This window comes from Ammospiza caudacuta, chromosome 9 (assembly GCF_027887145.1).
Source record: "Ammospiza caudacuta isolate bAmmCau1 chromosome 9, bAmmCau1.pri, whole genome shotgun sequence".
Lineage (NCBI taxonomy): Eukaryota > Metazoa > Chordata > Aves > Passeriformes > Passerellidae > Ammospiza > Ammospiza caudacuta.
In genome coordinates, this window is record NC_080601.1 from 20517894 (window position 1) to 20544259 (window position 26366).

The 26366-nt window shown below is 43.9% G+C and overlaps 1 protein-coding gene across 1 annotated transcript; it reads right to left on the reverse strand.

The window, feature by feature from the left end:
- On the reverse strand, window positions 1-25876 carry ALOX5 (arachidonate 5-lipoxygenase). Its single transcript, XM_058810413.1, has 14 exons — window positions 25668-25876; window positions 21774-21972; window positions 19957-20038; window positions 18240-18362; window positions 14963-15069; window positions 13267-13439; window positions 12408-12554; window positions 12118-12321; window positions 11806-11892; window positions 9932-10110; window positions 7132-7253; window positions 4890-4990; window positions 2880-3050; window positions 1-1658 (listed from the first exon to the last, which is right to left on the reverse strand). The coding sequence occupies exons 1-14, from the start codon at window positions 25815-25817 to the stop codon at window positions 1479-1481; spliced, it is 2025 nt and encodes a 674-aa protein (XP_058666396.1). The 5' UTR covers window positions 25818-25876; the 3' UTR covers window positions 1-1478.
- Between the last annotated feature and the right edge of the window lie 490 nt (window positions 25877-26366).

Below are 26366 nucleotides of genomic sequence, written 5' to 3' on the forward strand. Positions count from 1 at the left end.
AATCATAAGTGTACTACTCAATAATAGAAAATGGTTTTACCTTCCACATTTTTCTTGAAGTCTTTGGTTGAGGGGGAAAAAACAGGAATCAGTCTGCTGTAAAGGGTCTAAAATCAGTTTTCACACCTGTTTCATATGAAAGGGTGTATATTTTAGTAGTACTATTTTCCAAATTACACATGAATGATAGAAATAACTGTATTTCTCAATTACATAAAAATAACTGAATTTCTCAATTACATAAGCTTCATTTCTCTACACAGCACATTCTGTTTATTCCTACAAGGTTTTCGAGACATATAGCATTAGATGCTGAATTAGGAAATAGAAGTTGGATGTTCAGTTTTGTTTAATTAGCACAAGGAACTTTCTTATCTATTGAGAAAACACACTGCATGCTGGCAGATCAAGTACAAGGAACAAATTCTCAGAAAAATAACCCCAAATTCTAATCAGCAAAACCACAACTTAAATTTCACAAACCACAATTTTGGTTTTTTTTCAGTGGCTTTCTCAACTTTTACCAGAGCCCAAGTGTTCGAACATAAACACCTCTACACAAAACAGACAAAATTCAGTGGTTTATAACTAAGATGGAACATGCCAGTTATGCTTAATTGGCCAAATCTTAAGATTCCTCTTAGAAGCTGTCAGTTGAGCCTTCTCCACAAATTTTTCCATTATGCAAAGTAGCCTCTTCATTCCCCACAAAACAGAAGAATCTGTCCACAAACCCCACAGCCTCAGCAATGAAACAAACTGAGCATAGGTCTGTACTTGCCAGCACTCCCTTAAGTAGAACATTTGTCCCTACATGTGAATAACATCAAACTCTGCTGGCAGAGGCTAAAACAAACTCTCCTAGTTTCATGTAGAAAATACTTAGGTTTAGGATGGTACAAAATTTTCATCTCCTTTGAGATGTCATCTCACATGAACTCGGTAAGAAAGCAATAAAACCCCATCAGCTATGTCAAAAAATTTCCTGCTTCTACTTTCATCCTGATTAGGATATTCATGATGGTAGTGAAAATACTTCACATTAATCAGATTCAAAACAATACATAAACTTTAAATGTTATATTTTTTTATGTCACCACTGTCACCTATTAAAAACAGGAAGGATTTTAAAATGTTACTTGCTTATTGTTCATGATCCTATTTCCACTGAATAAGGGAATCTGTGATTACATTGTTTTGACAAGGAGAGGGAAAGATAACAAGTCTATTGATTCTAAGATTAGTTTAAAAATCCTGGAAAAATAAATTTGTAACAAATCTGACCTAGAGGGTTGTCAGTTAGATTTTGTTTACAAGATTGGTCATAACCAAATTTATTTTGAAAGTTCAAACAGACGTAAGCAAGTTCTGATGGAGAGGGTGGGTTTCTTACCCATTTCTGAAAAGCTAATTGAAGAAGCATGTAACAGAAAAACATCATTAGCTTTACAGGCCTTCAAACTCTCCTGGCTATGTGCTCAGACAGCAACACTGTTGGGAATACGATCTGGGGAGAGGTAGTAGTAAGGGAGCTTCTTGTTCTTGTTGCGCTCGGTGATGGTGCTGACAATCTCATCCAGATTCTTGCGGAATTTTGCCATAGCCTCTTTCACTGGCTTCTCCACGAAGTGTTCATCTGGGTACATGCCCAGAAACAGCTGATTGAAAAACACCAAGAAACCAGGCTTTGAGAAAGCAAAGGCAATTAGTTTTCAGTATTATGCCATTTGGCAGGACACCACCCAGAGCCTCTCCTCACAAATGCTTCTATTAAAATAGTATTATCAATATTTAAACTAGCCTACACCTTCCCTCTACTGCTGGCTGCTTCTTTCCATCCCTGCATCATTCTGTGGTGTGGTTCAGGTGTCTACATGGCACTCCTTGGCCTGAAGAGATCTCATCCACTGAAAACCATGCACTTTTATTCAGGCGGTAGTCAGTCCAATGAGCCTCCTAAGCCAGATCTCTGTATAGCCATCCAAACATTTATGCTGCTAGAAAAAAGGATAGCATTAGAGGGGAATTCCCAGCCAGAGGCTGAAAAGGAAAATGACTACTTCATTCAGTGAAAGTGGAAGATTCTGTTGACTTCAAACTGTCCTTCAGAGTTCATACGACAGCTGCTTAATCAGCTTGGACTCTGAGGGTGCTCTGAAAAGTGCACAGCCAAGATGCACACTGGCATTGCTTTGGGCACTTTGGGAACTATTTCCCATAGTACAAGCTTCTCTGCTAGTACTGTGTTCTTACAGAGAAACTGAATTTAAAGTACCCACTGTCCATCATCTTCTATTTAAGGATTTCAAAACACATTCTCCAGAGCCCTTGTGTGAAACAACCAGGTACCTACAACCTCATTTTACATGACGGAAATGGCTACAGACCTGTAGCCATGCATGGCTTTACATGCCTGCCAAGCCTTCTGTAGGCTTGTTTTGTTTTCCTTCCTCACCTGCCAGGCACAAGCCACAGCTGTAGTGCACATGGCACTGGAGTAGATTTTCCAAAGGAACAGGACATGGGGGACACAGCACTGCTGTACCTACTTCCCCAGCACTGCAGCCTTATGCCTCTGCAGCCCTCTGCCTCCCACACCAGCATCCTTCTTAAGCAATGCCATGCTCAAGCTTAACAACTTTGATTATAGCTGAGACAGCCTCAGAGTAAAAATACAACTTCTTTCCCTGGTTTTGCACCTGGCTGGTTTGCACCTGGCAGAACTCAGGCAAACCCACAGCACTGATACATCTCCACAGAAAGGTGAAAATGGCCAAGTCAAGCACAGGGCAGCAGAACAGTCTCATGAGTCTGTGCAGTCTCGTCGTCGCCCTCATGGTTTCACATCTCCAGCACCTAGAGCAGGGGGGTTGACTTACTTCTTTGTCCTGGAATTGGCTCAAGGCCCAGACAGCTCCAAGATGCCAACAGGAACGTCCCCTGTCTGGCAGACTCTCCACAATCTGCTCGATGGTGACGGTGCCCTTTTCTGTAGGGGGAGGGCAGCGCATTGTCGGTGGGGCATTGGGAATCCACGAGCACCAGTCATACTGCACAGAGAGCAGGAGAGCACAGTGAGAACCTGCAGGGGCCGGTGCTTAGCAACACACCAAAGAAAAGCAGGAGTTTGCCAACAGGGACTTTGCTTCTGTAATAGGAGCTCCTCAGAAAGAGACAATACTAATGACAGAAAAGTTCTATAGAGGGACTGGAGGTGACAAGGAAGTCCCTACTGCTTTGCCCAGGAACTCACAAGAGAGAGAGTTGGGTAATCTAAATGGGAGAATTTATTCTGCTAACCACAGGCATGTGCCTCACAGCCCAAATTCAGCAGACTGGCTAAGGCCTTAAATATTTTATTAAACAAAGTTCCCTTCTGATAACCTCAGGCGATCACCCTTACTCTAGCTTCTCTTTTATGCTAAATTTCCTCCAAGAACATGCCCACAGCGAATGCCCATGTGCTCAGATACTAACAGAGATAAAGCATGCTGGTTCATCAAGAAATATGGACTATGACACGCAGATATGGCCATGGTGAGCAGCAGACTGGGAACATAGTCACTGCTGGCTTGGTTCAGTGCAGTGAGATGCTGCTGTCTCATTTTGGCTCAGATATGACCCTGAGTTTTGCCACCATCTAAGATGCTGCAGTTACCAGAACCCTTTCTATCCCAAGCACTTTTTCATTACCTACTCTGCCCTTGCTCTGCCTGAGGGGAAGTGCACAGCCACCTCCTCCTCCCCTCAGCCCTCTCTGCCTTTTCCTTCCATGCCTGAAGATGCTTTTACTGATGGGCTGCATATCCTCTGTAGCCAAATTAAGAGATGGTTTCTTGGTGGTACTTGAACAGACAGGATTTTCTGAGGGGGGCACTGGGAGTTGTCTGAATCAGTTCTAAAGATAAGTTAGAAGGGAACAGTTGCAGAGGTCCCTGATTATGGACATGCCACAGCAGTAATGTGAGTTCATTGGACACCAGGTTCCAGACTTCTCCAGAGCTCCTGAGCTGCAGGGGTGGACAGGAGGGTCAGCATAAAAAATGATGTAGGGTATTTGGGAATAACCACCATAAGAAAGATGGTCTCTCTGCTTATCTCTGAGATATCATCTCCGAGATCACCTATGCCTGAAGTGAGAACACGCAAAAAAAAAAAAAAAAAGCTCATAAAATCATAGAATATCTCAAGTTAGAAGGGACCTATAAGGATCATCTAGTCCAGCTCCCTGATCCTTGCAGAACTACCTACAACTAAACCATCAGAGTAAGGGCATCGTTCAAATGCTCTTTGAACTCTGGCAGGCTTGGAACTGCGACCACTTCCCTGGGGAGCCTGCTCCAGTGACTGGCCACCACTCAGTGAAAAAGCTCTGTGACTGACAAAGTGATTTGCTTCTGGCTGTTAAATCTGCTTTCCAAAATGTTGTGATGTTAAAAGAAACAGCATTTGAAAGGCGGTGGTTACTACAGATTCAGGGCAGATATATGTCAGTCAAGGCAGGCAGGGATAACACAGGTTATCAGTATGTGACACATCAAACATCATAGAGGAAGCCCAAAGTTGCCACTTGGTTTGTAAACTCAAGAGATGAGCAGCAATGCCATTTAAATGCTTTAAAAATTATTCCTGTAATAAAATCAACAAAACTAAAATATATGAGTTAGAACCCCTAATCTGATCTTTGGTAGGACTTGAAATGCCTTTCTCAGCTTCCAAATTACTTCAGTTTCCACAGACTTCACAGGGATTTGTAGATGGCTCTGCAGTTATTTTGAAAAAAAAGCAATGAAATTCTGTATACCTACTAAAAAATGCTTTTCAGACCCTGCCCTGGTAGATGTACCTCCCAGCCCAGGAAGAAGAACAGTGCTCCCACAGGTTCCTACCTGACCAAAATTCACAGCTGCATGTTGAGCCGATGTAGTGAACATGATCACTGTGAGATATTCTGCCAGCGTCTCTCGTGTCCTGATCATCTTAGGGAACCCTAAATGAGGGAGAAGAAAAGCTTGACCCAGCAATGAAGTAACCCTGCCACCCAGCAGTGATGAGAACCCACGGGTCAGAGGGCCCTGCAGCAGTGTCTGCAGAGCAGGGCAGGCTGTGGGTGGTGCTGTGTGGTCCCACAGGAGCTCCTCACCTCTCTGTGCCTTGGCTGTGCAGCTGTAAAAACAGCCTTGCTTCATTCAGGCCTCTGAGGCATCACCACTGTTTGCAAAGTAGGTGGTGTTCCATGAGGGAAAGAAAAAGTGTAATTATGCCTTTAAAAACCAGTGTTCCTGTCCTACCTACCCCGCAGCAAGGAACTCCCAGAGTCCCCAGGGCAGGGACCTCAGGTGCTCCACTTTTCTTCAGTCTGCAGTGTGAGCAGGGAAGGTTCATGCCAAGGAGGGAGCGACCATGTGCTTGTATTTATAAAGGTCTGAGGTTCAGCAATCAAGTGAATTGGAAGAAAGAGTGCAGGGAGAGTTGATTTGCTGAAATGGGAAATGAGGAAATGAGAACTTCTGAAAAACAAACAGAATGAGGAACAGAAATAGTTGCATTAAGCTGTCTTTGAAGGAGAATAATCAGAGTTATATAAAGAAAAAACAGAATAGTCAGGGGCTAGGGAAATAGTTTGCAAGCGAAGTAACCCCAGCCCTGTATCAGTCCTGCCCTCACTAAATCACAGGCCTGTGCTGTACCCCTGTCCCAGCCCAACGTGACCACTGGTCCCAGTATGCAAGCTGCCCCTGCCCAGGCTGCCTGTGCCAGCTACTTCATATCTCCACCACCAACCTAATGCAGAACTCAGCCTGCAAGAGGGAAGGGGTAGCTCTGGCCAGCCACTGCGCCCAAAGAGGAGAGGATGCACCATCCCCTCCTGTGTCCTGCTATTCCAAGTACACTGTGCTCATCTTTAAAGGAGTTTGGCATTCTCCCAGTCACAGCTGCCCTCCCAGGGAAAAAACAGGAGCCACAGTCTCCCTCATTTAGCCTCTTCCCATTCTTTAGAGACCCTGCCAAATCTCCATTCTCTATGATACAACCCTTGGAGCAGCAGCAGCGCAGAAAGAGATGCTGCAAGCCTGGTTTCCCATCTGTAGTGGCAGTCCTCCCACCAGTGGTGCTTGTAGCATCCCACCCCAGCTGGAGCCCTGGAAGCTCAGGACTTCTCTCATATGCTTCTCTCATGCTTAGGTCAAGCATGACGTCCTTACCAGGAGGAACAACATTTCTAAGCTTTTGCTAAGAGACAGATAGACAAACAAAAATTAACCTTTGCCTGTCCAGGCTGACAGAACCCAGAAGCCTTTTATCCACCAGAACATAATGACTGGAAACATCACACCTTTGCCTGGACATCTGGCACTCCAATGTGCATGCAACACCAGAGCCATCTGCCCTAGGTCACTGGCCAACAGGTGTTAACAGATTTAAATCAGACAGGACAATAGGAAGAATCCCCAGCCACCCCTATAAATTCCTGAAAATCTGCTTGGAAAAAATGTGTGTGGAAGAGAAAAGCAACATGTTTAGGGAACAACAGGAGAGTATTTAAATCAGGTAGGCAAAGTGAGCCATCTTATCGATGAGAGCTCCCATGGCCAAGTAATGGGTTGCAAGAAAAGAGAGGCAGTGAGAAGAGACAGAGCAAAGGAAACTATTTCATGGAAATTATGAGTATCTGTTCTTGAAGAGAGTAGAATAGTTCAATGATGACACCAATGCTGAGCAAATGTGAAATGCAGCAATATACCCCTGGGAGGTTATTACATGTTCTTATTTGGTGTGAGGTTTGGAGGAGAGGATTCAAGGGGCCCTGCTCCTCCTCGATGTCCATCAGTCTGCCTGGTGGCTGTGGCACACACAGACACTGCCCCCAATGCCTAAAGCATGAGCAGACAAAATCAAAGGCCCTGTCCCCTGTGTAGAGAGATTACACAAGCTGCTCAAACTCACTATGAGAATCTGTGTCAAAGGAAGGAGCTGTCTCCTGAGAACTGGCCTGAGCAGGGTCTCACAACAAAACCCAGCTCCTTCAGCCCAAGAAGAGAGCAGGTCTCTGACTTGTGCTCTGCCCTCAGCACTGCTGCCAGCAGGGACTGCACAAGCTGCACACCCAGCTGGGCCATCCCACCTTACCTGAGGCTTTCACACCCCTCATTCCATAGACATAAATGTCTTTGACAAAGGCCTGCAGCTCCACATCCTCACACACCACCTCGTCGCTCTCATAGTAGATGTGAATTACATCCTCTGCAAAACTGTGGACAGGAACAAACAAAGAAAATGAAAGGAGAATGCAAGTCTGCCATTCCAGAAGATGTTCTTCTGACCTTGCAGATGCTAAACAGAAAAGGGCAAGAGAAGGTCTCAAAACCCTCCTATCTCCTTCCCACAAGCAGTGGCAATTAACAGAGGCAACTTAGATTCATTTAGGACTGCAGCATCACTTCTTTCCCCAACAACAAGATCCTGGACCACACTGCAACCCCTGAAAAATCCTGTGCACTTTATTCTCTTATTTGAGGCTTTGCTCCTGCACAGGCCTCTGTCATCATATCTACATCTTTTCCTCACTCCATGCAGAATCCCTCTTGCATATCCACATGGCTCCCACACTGGGCAGTGGGATTCCCACACTGTGATACCAGTACCATTCCCTGTTTGTGGGACACTCCAAAGCTGCTCCTGAATGCCAATATCTGACCCCTCCCATTGGATATCCTTGTTGTGAAATACTTAAGTGGCTCTGGAAACTTTTCCTGGGAAGAAGAGGTCTAGAGCTATTTCCTATGCCCACTGTTCACAGCAGACACCTTCCTGTTCAGTTCCTCTTCTCAAGATGCCTCTTCCTAGGAAAACTTCCCAGGTTAGCTCACCTCTCAAAGACAGGCTCTTAAAGCACTCAGTTAACACAAGTAGTTTTGAAAGTAGTGAAAACAGGAAATCCTGATTTCCTTAAGAACTGCAGTTCATGACTGAATGACTGGTTAATGGAGCTGTGCTGAGATGTTCTGTTAGCTCTGCAGGTACCCTGCTAAATCTCTTGCTAAATATTTTGACAGCAACCCACAAGATGAAACACTTGACTGTATAAGCTGACTGAAGAATTGTTACCCAACAGAGATTTATCCCTTAATAAAATAGAAATTTATACATTTTATACATTTATTGCAATTTGGAGACTTTTGCAAATCTGTCAATGTGGTTCCTATCAGCCAATCAAGAGCTGTCATTTGAGGCAGACAAATAACTGAATAAACACCAAAAGTTTAAGTAATTTTAGCTTCCAGAGGAAATGCAAAGGAAACAAAAACTTTGCAACATGCAGAGAGAAAGCTGTTCTCCATGAGTTCTTTCTCCATGCATTTGGCACTGGTGCCAGGTGATACAGGAAGGGGATCCTCCTCTCACAAAATGGCAGTATTTCAGACCCCCTTCCATACAAACAGAAGTCAGTATATGAAGTGTGGGTGAGACCTTTTGGGCTGAAATGTCTTTGGGTTGGTGTATCTATCTGCAGCTAGATCAGAAACAGGAAGAGGACTAGAGGACTTAACAAATTTGCTATGTGAGACTCATGGTTTCTGTGGGAACAACCTTATCAGCTTCCTTAGGCCTAGGCCTTCTACAACACGGGAAGTAATGCTGGGGATAGAAATTATTTCATCAGAAAAGTGAAGACTGATAGCCCTGCAGAGTGTAGGAGATTCCTGGTGAGCAGACACTGCATGGCCATGGGTTCATGGGTCAGGAGCTCACACACTCAGAAGGGCACTGCCCACTCCATGTATAAACCCAATGATTCACAGCTCCCAGCCAAGCTCGAGGCCACCAACATCACCCTCCAGCAAGGTCAACACCCACAAACACTCAAACTGAATTGAGCTGACTGAGTATTACCTGGTATTTGAAAGGCATATCTCAATCCACAAATAAAACACAGAAAAGAGTAGGAGAACAGAAAAAAAAAAAAAAGAAAAAAAAGGACGTCATGAAGAAAACAACCACAGCAAAGTAACAACTTCCTTTTCTCTCAAATGGGCACTCACAATTGCAGGAAATATTGCAAGATAAGCCCTTGTAAAAACACAGAGAAAACACAGGAGGCAAAGATGTCCCCAGAACTTCCAACATTATCCTTGCAACATAAAACTCCTACTTTGTGTACACAAAAGATCTGATTTTTAATGATCATGCTTTTCAAAAGTCATGTGATCAGAAACAGCTGCATATTTGGTAAGCAATGTATGCCATGCAAAAATATGTTGTTTGTTAAATTAAATGCCACTGCAGAATAAAATCCATATAAATCATGCAAGGCAGTGTTTCAGATCTGAAAAGGAGCCATGATTTTGTGGTCGAGCAGCCTTGCAGTACCTCTCCTTATTCAAAATTGCTGCTCTTCCTGATTAAACTCAGACTTTGAAATTTTAAGGCATTTTAAGAAAGGTTTTATTCCAACCAGTTTATACCTAATTTACAGAGTTTCAAAAGAGAACCATCATGGAAGCCAAGCTTATATTTTCCGTCCACAAGAATCTTGATGAGCTTATGTGGCTGGCTCAGAGAACTGGGTCCTTTCTTGGCTTGTGCATAGCTAAAAAAAGAATAACTAAATTCCTTTTGTAGGATAAATTCTGACTCACTAAATTTCTGTGAAATTCTGTAGAAGAGTACATATTTGTAAAGGGTCCTCTGAAACACAAAATGCAAGGAAACAGCACTGAAAAAAGCAGGAATTACCAGTCTTTCAAGAGTGTGTGTGTGACTAAATATTTTTCCTCAGATAAAATATACTGGATGGAAAAGGCACTATGTGACTAACCAGCACAGGTATTGTTTACAAGGTGCCATGAAGATCAAAGTGAGGAGGAAAAAAATGAGGTCTGTGTCTCTGTGACTGTATTAGCCAATATCTAGAACCATGTTCTATTACCTCTTTATAGCCTCCCAGACCTTAATGCCATCATCCCGGTAAAAGTAGTAGGGGATATCCTCTTTGCTGTCCATTCCTTTGGCTTTGATCTCCTCAGGGAAGCAGAGGGAACTGTAGGTCAGATCCTTCATTGCTTTCTGCACCATTTGTACATGTCCTCCTCCACCTGTGGCATTTGCCTGAAGGAAAAACAGCAAGATGGGAACGGCAGGAGATTGTGCTCCCTTTGTGACAAGACTGGCTTTACAAATCTGCAGGAGATGGGATACAGAATGCTGGTGAATCTGTTTTTCAAGGAGAAAACCACATCTCCACACAAAGTACCAAAGTGCAGAGGTGTACTGGAACTGTGCATTTTGACTTTAGGGATTTCACACCTCTCCCATGAACCACTGTTAATATCCACATCTGCACCATGGGTACTGCTTATAGTGGAATACACTAACAAAACACAGCAAGATCAGGGCATGGCACTCCCTGCAGCCCCATGGCACTCCCTGCAGCCCTGTGCTCCAGCACCAGTGCATGTGTGAAGGAAGGCAGCCCTGAGTGTGTTAGAAGAGGACTTAAGTTGAACTGCCAGTGCTGTTACAGAGGAGTTTAGGAGCAAGTTCTCCGGGATGCAGGCTACCCTTAGTCACACTGGAAATAATGCCAGGAGATCAATCCTGCTGGGTTAAGACTAATGAGGAATGCCCAGAGTTTCAGTATATGTTACATTTGAAAAACACAGCATGTCCACAATAGACAGCACAGCAAAACTCTTCAGATAATCACTGTGCAAGAGTTCCCAAAAGTTGCTTTTCTAGCATATGATATAGTGTTGCAGTAGTTGTGACCTTACATTTACTGTCCTCTAGCTGGTTGTTCATCTGCATTGGAACCAGCAAATTCTGGAACTCCAGATCCTTGCTGGCAGCTCTTACCCACACATTCATCCCACATGCATGGGGTATGTTCATGACACTTCTGTTTAAAGGGTTGCAAAGGGGAGTATAGACAACAAGGAAAGGTGTCTGGATTTAACCCCTCTTTTCTGCTTGGATGAAAAACTCTGAAGCAAGGAAGCTATTTTTGACCTGGTGTCAGTGGTGCAACGAGGACAGAAACACAGGCTCCCTCTTTGAAAGGGTTTCTGAAGCCTCCCCAAACTTCATAGCACGCTCCTAGCATGTTGCCACAGAGACTGCTGTGTGCCAGGCTGATGCAGTTCCTAGATGTGGCATTCCATTTCTCCCAGGGAGCTTGGTGTCACCTGTGAACTTATTGAGGATGCATGCCAGCCCTCACCCAAACCACTGATAAAGGTGTGACATACAGCTACGTTTCACGGACTCAGAGGAAGCTGAAATTCAGTCCTAGCAGGTCTGCTGCTTATGGCAACTCAAGAAGACAGTCTGCAATCCAAACACACTCTTTGTGGTCTTAGAAATCTGTCTTACCTACGTGTCCTTCTGTGATGAAGATTTCCATTTGCAATTACAAATCCCTTTGCTCACAGGTGAATAACTGAATATTTAAAAGAAGTTGGGGGCTTAACTATGTGGATACATATGAAGGAATTTATATGCACTCCTATATTATAACCCAAAGGCACATCAGCATTGGGCAAGATACTGACTGACATTGGCCACATCTGATTTGGCTACTTAGAGGTAAAAGAGAACATCTTTAGCACAAGGCATCAGCTCTGTGTGCCTGTTCCTCAGCTGGCATTACTTACGTTTGCCCTTTAATAGAAAGGTCAGGGAACAAAGCAATATGTGATGATTACAAGATATGTACATATGTACATATGGAACCATGAAGAGCAAAGAACCATGGATAAGGATGAGCTGACATGAACAATGAAGATTCACAAGGAGTCTACCCACCTTGTCAAAAAGGCCACATTCACAGATAAGCTGTTCTCGGGCTTTGGTATTGATGGCTATTGTGAACCGCATATGTGGCACCAAGAGCTGGGAAATGAAGCAAACAATGAGAGAAGGAAAATTCTCAATTTGAATTCAACAGCAGCCAGATGTAAAGGTTGAAGTCCTGGTGGTTTAGCTGCATCTTATCTTGCAGGGCAGCCAGTCAAACTATTTCAGCTGAACGATCACCAGAACTTCCTTTTGGTTTTTCCAACTGAGGTGATAACAACCCCACCCCACCAGAGACCCTCCCTTTGTGCCAGAACTAACCTTGAAGAGGGGATGCACAGCAGGCAGCTGCCGGAACATGGCTATGCTGAACACCTCTGAGACCAAGTGTGTCCGTAAGAGGTGGGTCACTGTCTGGTGGATGTGGAAATCAGACGAGCGGACCCAAATTTTAGCTAGCAGCCAGTCATAGGTGGCATCTGAAGGAAGGAAGATGGGATTGTCTGGTCCAGGCTTTTGACCAAGCTGAAAGATATAGAAAGAACATGAAACCCCAAGTCCTTCATGTTTAAAATGAGACAACAAACAGCTGACCCTGGCAGCAAGCCCACCTGGATTGCAATAGGTACAATTTTTTTCTCCAGATTCTTATACAGCAGACAGATGGGTGCAGCCAAGTACTGTATCGTGCACGGGTCTGTTCTATTGGCATCCACACCATCAAGCAGCTCATAGTCCACAATGAAAATGTTGCCTTGCTGTGGGGAAAAAAAAAAAAAAAAAAAAAAGAAAAAGAAAAAGAGAAGCATTATGTGTTTTAATTATATGCAAGCAGCAGCTTGGAACAAAGGAATGGGAAGCCTTGGCAGAGACTGATATGAGCCTGGTGGTTACAAGCTACCCCTGGCCTGCCCTTGCTCATGGCAGTTCAAGAATGATGCCATTGAGACAGCAAGAACCATTGCACAAACTACCTGACTGGTGTCTGCAGAGTCTGGCAGTGAGCCTTTCAGCAAAGAGCATCTATTTGGTACTCATGCAGTGACACACAAGCAAGTTTCACCCTGACAGCTGAAGAGAGCCTTGTGTTAATTGTACAAACAAAAGCAAGGCACCACCCTTGTCAACCCTTCTTCAGCATGTTTGTGGGAATGGCCCTGCCAAGAAAGGAAGAGGCACCTTTCCCCTCGGAGGCACTCAGTCAATCCCTAACCTAAACCAGTGACAAAGGAGTGTTCATCTGCAGGTTACAGCTCTTCCACTGGCCTGGAGACAGGCATGGCCTGCAGCTGCAGGACAGCAGGAGGAAAGCCAGCAGGAGCACTGCCAGCCTGCAGAGACAAGCATCTTTGCATGACCTATCACACATCCTGAAGAAAGGAGATGTGGCTGAAGGCAGTAAGCACAGATTCTGGAGATTAGAGGATGTGAGAAGGAACAGGTGGAGCCCAGCCTGGCCCAGAGCCATACCTTCACTTCCTCCTCCAGGGTCAGGTTCCTCTCCAGACTGCATTCTACCATATCCATGGTCACAGGCAGCTTCTTGGGTATCTCTGTGCATCTCCGGATCAGCACAGGATTGCATCCATTCAGGAACTGGTAGCCAAACATAAAATCTTCCCTCCAGTGTTGCATCACATATTCTAAAGGAAAAGCAAGCCTACAGCATCAATGTGTGTGCAGCATCAATACCTACTGCATTGTAGGATTCCTCCTTTCCCCTTCACCTTTTTGTTACAGTGCACTGACACTTTGAATAGAGAAAGCAGCAAGAAAAGGATTCAAAATATGACAGACTTAAGAAATATCACTGAAGTTAAATGGAAAATATAATTCTTGCTTCTCACACTGAGAAGAATTAAATTGATGATAATTTGTTTATCCATGTATAGAGGAAATAAGGAATAAAATATCTAACTTTTATGAAAAATACTCTCTTCATCTGTAAACTGCCTTCTCAGGTCTTCCATGAAATTTTTAAATTCCCCTCTTCAGATTCACAGGGCATGCAGTACAGAGGGATTAGTTCAAAAACAGGTGGCACAAGCAGGAGAAGTGAAATGCACATCAGTGTGTAGGGAAAGAACAGCAGTGGCTGGAGCAGTTCTTTTAGGCTAGAGCTGGGTGAGGGAAAGTTGGGGATGAGTTTGGACTCTGACTCAGTAAAACTCCTCATTTGTTGTTTTGCTTGTTTGACTTGTTTTCCCTCTATTTATTTTTCAATTGCTGATATAAACCCAGATGAACATCTCAATAAAATTCTAGTTTTGGATACTCCATCTCTTTATTATTACATATGTAGTACTACTGGATATTTTCTATAGTTGCAGTGTTCTGTTTTGTAATGTCATGTTGTCACTTCAGTTAATATGAAAAACCCCATTGGTGTCTTCAGGGGAAAAATGAAGCTAGAGAAGTTTTCCACTACTGGCTAGTTTTAAACAAGGTGGTACTTTTTCTGAAAGCATTTAATTTTTCTAAAAAGGCTAAAAATATTAAAAATATAGGCCCCAAGGGAATGCAGTGATACTTTTTAAAAAGTCTTAAAAACCACAATGCTTTCTAATAAAACAGAAAAAAGTTAAGTTTATATAAAATGACATTTACATTATCTCCATCAACTGCCTAATTAATCTGCTGCTGTATCTGAAGCCTACATCAAGAAAAAAATTACTCAGCACCTTGGACAGAAACTGCATGACTGAAAAATGCCTTGAACCACCTGCCAAGGCTTGCAAAAAAGCAAACTGAGATTTGTATTAACATAACTGAGACTGATGCTTAATGTTTAAATGTCACAGATTTGGAGCTTTCCTCATGAGTATGGAAATATTATCAATGAAACTAATTGTAGATCATATCTAATTCTTGTGTTAAAAGTACTTTTGGAAGCAACCTTATTAAATGTAACAAATTGCTATAATTAATTTTTAATACTTCTGCCACCTTGTATGCTTGGGTTTATACCCAAGAAAAGCATAATTGCTCTTATTTCAGTGAATTCATCCCTAGGCAGCCTGAAGAAGAGTAAAACTTCAGAGAATACAGTTTATTTCCTGGGGAGCAGAAGAGCAGGTCAGCCACATCCATCCTAATCAGATGATCAAACAAGACAACTAATTAGTCACTCTGTGACGCAAACACGAGCAAACGCTGATAAACTCACCAGAGATTGTGTTGCTGATTCTGACAAAAATCCTCTCAAAATCTGCAAAATCACTCCAGGAAGACTGGAACATGTGCATGAAACGGTTGACATAAAGATTTTCCATCCTAAAATAAACCAAAGCAAAACATATCTGGAAAAAATAATCTCCAGCTTTCTCAATATCCATTCCTATTATTTTCAATGTTTTTATACATCTAAACACAATAAACTTTAGTAGTGGAATGTGGGAGTAGCCACCCTAGAGAATTAATATTGCAGGCTGTACCTTTACACACAAGGCTGAAAGGCACATCAAGAGCCCAACTTCTGCTATTGCATGTACAGAACTCTGTTCTAGAATTGTTCTCAGCAGCCTACATTGGCAGTGCTTTAGCACCTATAAAACTGGAGTCAGAAAAACTGGTGCTTCACACATTGTTAATATCAGTTAAGAGTGCTGAGGGCACTACCAACACCAACTCAGAATGTGGTGTGGTGACATAAAGAGACTCAGACAGGAGCACAAAGTCAGAAGATAACCCAGGATCAGGCAGCCACTATTCCTAAAAAACCCAGCAGTACTGTAAATATCTACCTGACAAAGGCCAGTCTGGATCCCAAAAATGTGAGGCCTGAGTTTTTGAGAGCTTTCTATTTATTTGAGCTGCTGGATAAACTTGATGCTCACATCTAACCCCAGAAACCAAGGCTCTTAGTTGCACACATCACATGAACACAGTGGGCTGGGAGCCAGAAATGTCTGACTTCATCTGCTAATTCAGCAAACACAGCACAGCCAAGCAAGTTCCCCTTATATGAAATTACAAGTCCTAAATTATTGCATAAATGCTAAACTCCTGCTATTAGATGGAAATCATTTACTTTGACTAGAAAGCAAATAATGAACTTGAAAAAGAAAGCTGACTTCCCACTAACAGTTCAAACACACAAATAAAAGCACACACAGCACATGAAGATATGCAGGGCAGACAACAAAGTAAAGTCACAGTGCTGCATGAAAGCCTCCCAAAAAGAATTTGAGGAGAATCCAGGAGGCTGGATTTATAATCATCAAACATATAGAAAAGACTGGATCAGAACTGGCTGGAGAGGACAAAAAAAGCCTGGAGAAACAGCCAGTGGCTTTCTGGAAGGAGGGCTCTAGACCAGCATGACCACAGTGCAGAAAAACAAAGGAGCTGCTTCTGCACTAAGCCCTGATGAGTGCATGTGGAACGGGCTCCTTCTGCTGCTGCAGATGGCAGTCAAGGGTAAGAGGTGCCTGGAGGCATGTTTGGAAGTGGAAGTCACACAACTGTCTAGGCTAGAACAGGTGATGGTGTCTCCAGAGGTCTTCTCACACCCAACAGGGACACAGAATCACTGTACAAAAACTTCCAAAGGACTCGGGAAACAAAATATGTTTTCCTCAAGAAATCGAGTACTTGGAAGTCTCTGGCATATACTAGAAACCAGAGCAAGGAAAAAAAAGTCAGAGTTGCTTATAGAACTTAATCTGCCCAAATGCAACACTGGTCCAAAATAGCTACACAAGCCTGCATTTCTGGCACAGAATCCAGGCTGAGAGCTTCCATTTGCTAGATAGTGTAGGTCACGTCAGCACCAGGCACCTTCAGGATTATTTCCACCTACACACAATTAATCCTTTAAACTTACAGAGCTATCCACTGCCAATAGCATCCAAAAATCCAATCTTGCAACAGCATAAGGAATATCTGAAACGTATCTCCCTCCGAGTTCATTTTTACATGTCCCTAGAAAAAGGGCTTTCCCCTCCCCTCTTCCACATCTTCCTATGTCTCATATAACTCTCCCAGCTCTCACATATTCCCTTAAAAGTTCTCCTTGCCCACTGCTACACTTTGCCTTTGGGTTTCAGACATACCTCTCTGCCATCCTTCTTGCTGCACCCAAACTGAAGTCAAGCCCCATGCCTTCCCCCATGTTTCTCCACCCCATTCCTGCAAACAGTTGTTCCAAGCTCCCAAAGCACATCAGGAGAGCTAGATAAGGCCCATCAAACTCTTCTCCAAAGATTTTCACAACTCACTTGACCATAAACATAGGTCTAGATTTTTCAGCCAAATGTGCCAGACAACAAGCATTGCCATTTCTTAGAAAATCTGTTTTGTGTCATACCAGTTATCCAGAATGGCTGGCTGTCAGCAGCACAGTTTCAGGTTCCTATTTCATGGGGAGGGCCCCTTACAGCCAATGACAAAGATAGATGTCCCTGCACTCTGTTGAGTCACTTCCAAGTTTCACTTGGCAGTGGCTCAGGCCCTCTGATAAAGTGCCACAGCCTGGCAGGATGGGATTGCTGGAAGGGGAATGCAGCCTCCAAACTGCTTATGTCTCCTAGTGGCAATCCTCTCATCTCTGGCATTCAGGTGCTGCTGCTCCTGCATCACTCAGATCTTCTATCTGAGCTGGGGAACAGCTGCTTTGCACTGGCTAACACCATGCTGACTTGACTCAGTGCTGGCAGCGGAATTCAGCTGCAAAAATGAATAAATAAAATACCCAGAATGCTCTGACATGCAAGGACGAATCTTGTCCCATGTCAGACTATTCCACCACCTGATAGTATGGTGGGATATCTGAGACAGTGTTGTATGACCTGGGCTCTTGAGACAGCACAGAAGGAGAAGGTCCCATTTGCCTCTCTGACACTGTGCTATTCCAGAGCTCTGCAGGATTGATTATCCAGGCTCATCCTGTGCCCAGGCAATGTTTTCCTCAATGACATGATATGTCCAAGTGGGTGGACAGTGACTTGGCTGCCCCAAGCAGATTACACTCAGGTGTGGATAACTGATGAGCTGCTCAGAAGAGATATTCTCCAGCAGGATGTCAAGGGTGCATTGATAAATAACAACCTTCTTTGTGTATGCCACCAGAAGATTCAATTATCACCAACAGTCAGAGGAGAAAGGTATCTCCAAGGGGCAATGCTGAGAACTGAGGGAGAAGCTCAAGGTCTCACATGCCTGCAGTCCTGCTGATGCTTTCCACCAGTGTTCACCAGTGTCTCCATCTGCCTACAGTCAAAACCATGGCTAACAAGAATGCAGAGGCTCAGTCAGTGTGAAAAACATAAATATTGATAAATAAAAAATAAAATAACAAATCCATTAAATTCCTACTTTCATACTTTGGCTGCTGATACAGCACTTGGAGAAAAAAATTCAATTCTGAGATTCAATGAAACCTAAAAGATGGTCAGATCCTTACCCTGCCCCAAAAGAGATTCTGCAGACTTACAAACACTTACGCTTTCGTGTAGTTCAGAATGAAGTCAATTCCCTTCTCGTTGTCAAACTGGATGTCACGAGGCAGTTCACTGTGAGAATGGGCATCGATGCTCAGGGGAAAGCCTGGATGCCACTCCTTCCAGCTGAGAAAATAAGAGAGGTTTGACTAACCATAAAATCTTATCAGCATGGGAGCTGTGTCCTGACCTCCACTGTTTTGGTGGCTCACTGCTATAAAAGAATCTTGTGTCAGACTCAGGCCAAAATAAGTGATTTACACTACATCAACACTTACCAGTACCCCACAGAATCCTGAAGCAGACTGGAAGGCATACACACTTGGCTGCCTACCTTCACAAAGCTTGAAGTAACTTAATATCTGTGATATTTTGACACATTTGCCACATTTGGTTGAAACTGACTTCAAATGTATTATGAGGGGAGGGGACAAAGACACAGCTGCCCAATGCATGCTCATTCTTGGGACTACACTTCTAGAGAACTGAGATGCAGCAGATAAAACTACACAGGCATGTATTTAGATTCCTTCAAAAGGCCATCTCCAGGAGCCTTGATTTAACTGTTCAACCTCCTAATGGCCATAGCAAACATTCTTTGCCCCATTTTTATTTCAAAACAAAAGAAAGTGAATTGTAAAGAATACTGTTTCAATGGTATTTCCAAACTGCCTGCCACACACAGACTGCATTGTGTATTATCAGCTATGCATCAGAATTTTTAGTAGCTATTTCCCTGAAATTACAAATGGTTTTGCCTTCCTTCTTGCATATGTAAATAAAATTTTGTGGCACACCTCTTTTTGTACCATATTTTCCTCTGCTCTATTTCCTGTAATTTGTAGGGAACAGCCTTTCTTGTTCAAATGAAATAAACAACACACACACCAAGCCTCACTCCATCAATTCTGAATAGACCCTTTGCCCTGACCCCTACTCTCCCAATAAGGAGCTACAAGCGCAAGAAACTTTTGTTATTTTAACAGAGCACATCTCTAGCAAAAGGCAATGTCTATGCCTTCTGGAGTTACCCTCTGAGAAAGGACAGAATTTTCTTATCATGACACTGACTAGGAAAAAATGTCTATAATATATATGTGATATATATGATATATCACATAATATATATGTGATATATAAGTAAAATACATACATGTATGTACATATATATATGTGTGAAACATAGAGGTATAATATACATATGTGAGATTTTTATACATCACAACTGTGTTCTGTTAGCACATTCCAGTTCACTCAAACAGGGCCAGGTTTTCACTGCACCCTGGTGCAGGAAACAGCTCAAGCTAGCTTGGTGCAGCAGCCAAAATGCTCCAGGAAAAGCTGACATGTTCAGATCATGTTCTAAAACTGTAGTACTGCTTGTAAGAGACAAATGAAATATGCCTTCAAATCTTCCCTGAAGATTTTCCTTGAAAGCACAACGGCGTGCCAGAGGGCCCACACAGAGGCTGTATCACTGAATTCCCATGGCAGTCTCACAGACTGGCTTATCTGAGGCACCAGTATCCATAATGCCACTTGCATCAGGGTGATCATCACTGTACAATGGATTCCATCTGAGTTAAAACCAGATATGCCAACATGGTAACTCAGGCTTTCTCTCATCCAGCAGCTGAGTAATTAGAGGCAGGTGGTAATGTGACTATACTGTGCCAGACTGCCCTGAGGAGGACAGGCCCTGGAGCAGCGGCAAACTCACCGGTACATTTTCTGACGGGATTCGAGCTCTTTGCGCCTGTGCTGCTTGAGGATCTGAGTCTTGTCATCTCGGGGCAGCTTTGCTGTTAACAGGGAAAAGAGACAGGGTTATGAGTCTCTTCTACCTATCACTGCCCAGGTGTTGAGAAGGACAGCAAAGTTTTCAAAATTCAAAATTCTGATCTATACCTATACAAAGTTTCTGCGGGAAATGCTTACATGATCCAATTCAGTATTTTTGAGTGGACACACAGGTCCTTAGAGAATCTGTGGAAGAAGACAAGCTCCTGGCTTGGTGCTTCCAAGGGAAAATCAGCTCCAACTAGGAATATCAGTTTCAACTGTACATAACCTTGGTTTTCTAATGTAGACATTTGCTGTACATATCTAGTGTTAAGTGGTCTGAAGAGAGTCTTGGGAACTAATTTTACAGTTCAGTATCTACGGGACTTTCCATCAATAAGAGAAACCACAACATTACTTGAGATCATCTTCTCTGCTAAATGACATGTGCAGGAAACATCTCCAAGCTTCTCCCCTTGAGCAATGCTCTCCCCAGCCAGCTTGGGGAAATAATCACATCTTCCAGTCATGAGAACAGAAAGAAAAAACAATGACACTTCCGTTCCAGACATTTTGCTGTTTTGACCATGAATTCAATATAACATTAAATAACACAGAGACTTCCTCAGTGATCAGAGAAAGGGCAAGGTACGAGACTCACTTTACATACACAAATGTGGAGGCAGATAAAACCAGTAGAAGTTTCATGACAAAAGCTTGCTTGGGGTTGGGGCTGGTAATATCAGAGGTAATACAGCTGATAATGTACATGGCTAATGGTTTCCAGGTGGTTGCGTCCAAGTTACCAAGAAAGTTTTACTTGCTCTTCTCCTTTGCCTCACCATACTCTGAAAGCCACACAAAGCTGCCTTCCATGGAAGTGGTACAGTTGTTATAAAGCAAATTATGAAAAATGGAAACACCAAAAATAAACTGACACATAGTTGTCATTATAGGACAAAAGACTTCAAACACAAAATGCCCCAGCCACAAGTGGCCAAAAGTGGAAGGTGAATATAAACATTTATTTCCTACCACCTCACACTTGTTTCAGCTGTTTTCAAGCACTCATGCTGCAGAACACTACAGTAGCCAACCTACCCCAGGTACCAGAGAGAGGAACAAGCAAACATCAGTGACAAATGTCTACCCAAACCCTGGTCACAGAAAGAAGGTGTCAGAGACACTTAAAAACACCTTTCTCAGTTAGTCACCATTACTTGGAGCAGTCCAATCCATCACCCTGCCTTGTCCTGGACTTGACAGCATGCAAAGAGAATGAATGAAAAGTAAGCTGCTGTTTCAGTTTGCACCTGCTGAGCAGCTTTGGGGTTTTCTTTCATTCTCATGAAAACAAGACAATTTACCGGCAATTAATAATGGGCCACTTAGGAGCTTAGAATAAACAAAGAGGGAACACTAATTCTAATTAGATCAAAAGGGCTTCCAGCAATGGGGATGTGGAGCAGTAAAAAATGTGGCATTAGGGTCAACCTTCAAAATCAAGACCAGTGTAACAAGCCAGCATTAGGACTCTTGCATGTGCTTCCCAAAACATCCAACCCAACTGCCAGTGCCCAACAGGCTGCTCAGAAAGCATTCCTAGGAGGGAAAGCCACTGTCTAGGATGCAGCAGAGGTCTGGCAGAGGGTCCTCATCGAAGGGAGAAGACTGGGAGGTATGTGGAGAAATGGGAAGGAGAGATGGAAGAATTCCAGGTGTTCTGCAGGAAATCTGGTTTCTAATAGCTCTCACCTCTTCCATCTCGAAGGACAACCTCCTTTTCATCTGTAATCCAGCGGTAACACGGGAACTCCAGGTAGTCACCCACTGGCGTTTTAACAGTGATGTACTTGAGGTACCAGTCATCCTGGTACCAGTATTTTCGTTTCTCAATTTTTATCAGCTGAATTTCTCCAAGGTCTTCTTCCACAGTCACATCATAGGAGTCCACCTGCAGAGCAGAATACAGCCAGTGATGCACTGCATATGCAGAAAGCACCCCAGCCCTACCCAGGCATACCTAGTCTTTCCTCACACAGCTTTCCAGCTTCTGCTGGGTGAAAAAAGGAAGTCCCATTACTGGACTTCAGTGCAACAGAAAGATTTAAAAAAAGAACAAACAATAACATGCAAAACACTCCAGAAATGGAGAAACATTTTTGGATGCAACCTCAAAAGAGTATTACTCCTTGAAATGTGTGCAAGTCTTAGAAAAACATGCAGGCCAATGAAACCATTCACTGCTCTCCTAGCAAGAGCTGAAGGAGGTACTGCTAGGGCACATCTCATGCAACTGTCGGAGTGGAAAGATGTTAAAGAGATTAGAACATTGGACTAGGAATTTAAAGACCTTTTTGTGTTAGTTATGTGTGCTTCAGACTAAGGACAGTAACCAGATCACCAAAATCCACTTTGCCTTTTGCTTCCTGATCTTCTTCAGTTCTCCCTTTTTAAAATGAGGACAATGGTACATTTTATGTTTATACAGCTAAAATTTGGACAATTATACATTTTATGTTTGTAAGGCTCAGATGTACAAAGGAATTGAAGTACAATATCACACCCGGAGATATGTACACATAAGATTTAAATTAAAGAGCAATATGAATCGGATCCAAGGTGTTGATAGAAATGTCACATTGACAGCCAACTTTTAAAAGAAACTCATTTTTAAAAGAAACAGCCTATAAGCCTATATTACCAGAGCCCTAAAGTAGTTACTGTTGATGTAATGCAAGAAGGACATGAAATTAACCTAAATGATCCTGGAAGGTTTTAATCTTTTTATGACCTTCACACTTCCAATTTTAATGGCAGTTCTGAGAGGGAGGGCTCCCTCCTGGTACCTCACACAGCTTCTGCTCCCTCCAAGGCAGCACTGCCACGGGCTCACCTCAGATGACAATTTTGCTAATAGATAAAGGTGTGTCAGGTTACAGAGAATGTACAAGGTAAGAACTGACACTTGGCTGCTGAAGGTTTCTATGCCATTTGTTGTGTGAGGTCCCTTGATAAACACCAGGGTGGCTCTATGGCAAACCAGAGACACAAGGAGCTTTTATACAGTTTGAGGGCAGAGTGAGAGAACAGAAGTAATAAGACTATTGTACTGTCCAAATTCCTGTACCATGCTGTTCAAGCAATTTAATCTCATGCAAAACCTGAGTCTCTTTTTGAGGAGAGATTCCTACTGACCATTCTTATATTGGAAAAGGATGGCACAGACAACTCTTCTTTGTATTCGCATAAAGCTCTAAGTGCAAAGAGCTGCATTTCCTTTCTGGAAATACATGTTAGTATTTTTCTTTCAACAAAAGCAAAAAAGCAGATGAAAGGGGAAGGAAAGAGAGAACTGAGGGATACCATAGACTTTGAAATCACTCAGCACCAGAGGAATTTACTCAAAAGACACTATGTAAAGAAAAGAAACTATGACTTTCAACACTGCCTGCGTCCAGGGCTTGAACTGAGTCGAAAAACTACAACTGAGCTGCCATTGTGCAAATTCCTTCAGGGTGTTCCACATATTTTTCCCTCAGTCAACATTTGCCATACAAATCTCCTACTCAGATCTGGCCCATGCCCTCTTTAATCACATGTAGTAATATGCCCAATTTGCAATAATGCAAATTAAGACATTATGAGGAGAATGGAACTACAGAGCCTGGCACAACATTTAGGGAAAATAACCCCAAACCTGGAAAGTAGACAACAATTACAAAATAATATTGCAAAATTCTGCTCATCCACTAAAAACTGTTATTTGTTTTAGAAAAGGATTAACAATTTAATTGCTTTGCAGAAAAAAAAAATTTAAAAAGATGGTATTGAAAGAAAAACTAAAGGCAGAACTGTGAAAACAATTACTACATTTTGCAAACCAACCAAACTCAAAGTCTTCTGGCCGCCTTCAGTTTTAGTTTTCTGGTTCTGTACTGGTATTTTTCTTTTCTTTCCTTCTTTCCCTTGCACAATATACTATTAAGACACAGTGTTTTGGGCACAATGTAACCTGAACAGGTACCTGGAAAAAGATGCTGCGTTCCCCAAGAAAACATCCTCAAAACCAAAACGCAGCACATTGTACTGCAAGTGTCCAGTGAGCCGGACACTTTACAGAACACAGACTACTCTGATGGTCCACAATAAATACATGCTGAAAAACTGACTGCTGCTAACACCCACACCTCTGTATCACCGAGTATTTCACCCACCATATCACCTAGTGGATATATCTCTGCTCCTGCTGGATCTGGTCCCACAGCAGCTCCCCCATTGCTGCTGGGCAGACACTGAATGCTCCATCATGGCATTTTCTCCCCATGACAGGATCCAGCCCAACTGAATGCTCAGAGTACTGCCAGGCTCTCCACCTGAAACCCTCTTTTGCAGCCCAGGAGTGAGAGCCTGGTCAGTAAAACCTGGTGGTGATCTCCTGAGCTGGGCAGGGCTCAGCCCTCCTGGGAGAGCACCCTAACCTTGAGTTTGCAGGACAGTCTGAGGTCTCCTTCCACCTCTCTTGCTAATGTTGTTCAGTTTTACCTAAAGTATGTGACTATTCAGCAGATAAAGAGAAACAATGACTGGATGTCCACTGGGGAGATTCAGGTAACAACGTCCTAAGCTAATGAATGTCTAATCATGAAAGAAAATTAACTTCAGTAACAGTGGCTGGTAAATATTTGGGGGACCACAACCACACACACCATCAACAAGAGACCATGGACCTAATTCAGGCTGCAAGCCACATGGATGGAAAACCACACCTCAAGGCAAAGCAGCACCATGACACTGAAGACTCACTTGTACATGTGGTGGGAGGTCTAACTTCCAAACTTCTGAATATCTTTTTAAAACTTTCAAAGTTGTTTCTATCTCATCAGACCTTCTAGAAACTGTGAATTTTGTTTCCAGGTAAAATACACGTTTTGGAAAAAGGCGGGAAAAAAGTCTATTATTTCCAGAGTGGACAACAAGCAAATAAATAAATGCCATTCAAAACCAATGCTCTGAGTATAAGCAATTACATTTGGATAGTTGAAACACGGTGATAGGACCACAGAGAGGACAGGGCACAGCTAACAGCAGAAATCTGAGCTAAAAAGAAGAGTGCAGCTTATAGCCTAGCCACAACTTCATTCTCACACATTCATGCTGTTCTCCAGCTTTCTTTGACACTGCCCTACATGTTTCTCTTGGCAGGCATTGTACTTTCCACTAAATGCTCTTACCTCTTTGTTTAATTCTTTGGAGATAACAATGCTCTGACTATTAATAAATACTGACCCTAAACATCACCTATCACCAAGAAACACACTAATTTTTTTTTTGTATTTGTAAAGAAAGTGCGAGGAGATGTGAAAGCCCATCATAAATCCGAACCAAAGGGCTCCGTCCTCCCCAAGGTCTGACGGAGGCAGCCAGGGCTGGCTCCTAGGGCAGGCAGGGATGCGGATGCCGGGCGGCCGGGGAGGGCAGCGGGCACTTCGGTGTCCCGCTCCAGAGCACCGGCACACGGAGACGAGCGCTAAAAGAAAGCCCAGCCGTGCCCAGCCCTCGGGGCGCTGCTCAGGGCTCGGCCGGGATGCCGGGGCTGCCGCCCCGTGCGGGCTCGGCGGGGCCGGTGCCTCAGCGCCCGGGACTCACCGCGCCGCGCTCGAAGTCGTTGTAGAAGGGCTTGTCCAGGAGGTGCCTCTCGCTGCAGCCGTCCGTGCCCTGCAGGGTCAGGTACACGTAGTCGTCGGTGCCCGCGAACCACTGGCTGCCCGTGGCCACCGTCACGGTGTAGGACGGCATGGTCCGGTGCCCGCGGCTCGGCTCGGCCCCAGCGGAGCTGCTGAGCTGCGCTGCTGCCTTCGCCCGGACCCTGCCCAGCGCCGCCGCCTCCTCCGCCACCGCACGGGGCGGCTCGGCGCTGCCCGCCCCTTCCCCGGCCCGCCCGGCCCGGCACACCTACCCCATCCCGCCTGTGCCGCCTCCGGCCGCGACCCTGCCCTGGCACAGTCCCCCCTCACCGGAATTCCATCCTTGTCCCTCACCCTGCCCTGGCACAGTCCCCCCTCACCGGAATTCCAGCCCCGTCCTGGCACAGCACCTCCTCACCCGGAATTCCATCCTTGTCTCGCACCCTGTCCTGGCACAGCACCCCCTCACCCGGAATTCCAGCCCTGCCCTCACCCTGCCCTCAGTCCGTGCCCCTGCCCTCCCGCTGGCAGCAGTTCCACAGCAGCACGATTTACAGAGCCCTCCACGCTCTGCTTTCCTCTTGATAACCTTCCACAGTTTCACAACTCTACACAGCATCCAAGCTCTCGGCTCTGTAGCACAGTGCTCCACACAGTATTC

Bases quoted from the DNA above. Each gene is read 5' to 3' on its own strand.
- ALOX5 (XM_058810413.1), bottom strand. From the start codon at position 25,817: ATGCCGTCCTACACCGTGACGGTGGCCACGGGCAGCCAGTGGTTCGCG. The intron at 12,322-12,407 runs GTGGGCTTGCTG...TATATCTTTCAG, and splicing joins TTGTACCTATTGCAATCCAG to CTTGGTCAAAAGCCTGGACC. The intron at 4,991-7,131 runs GTAAGGTGGGAT...TCCCTCATTTAG, and splicing joins GAGGGGTGTGAAAGCCTCAG to GGTTCCCTAAGATGATCAGG.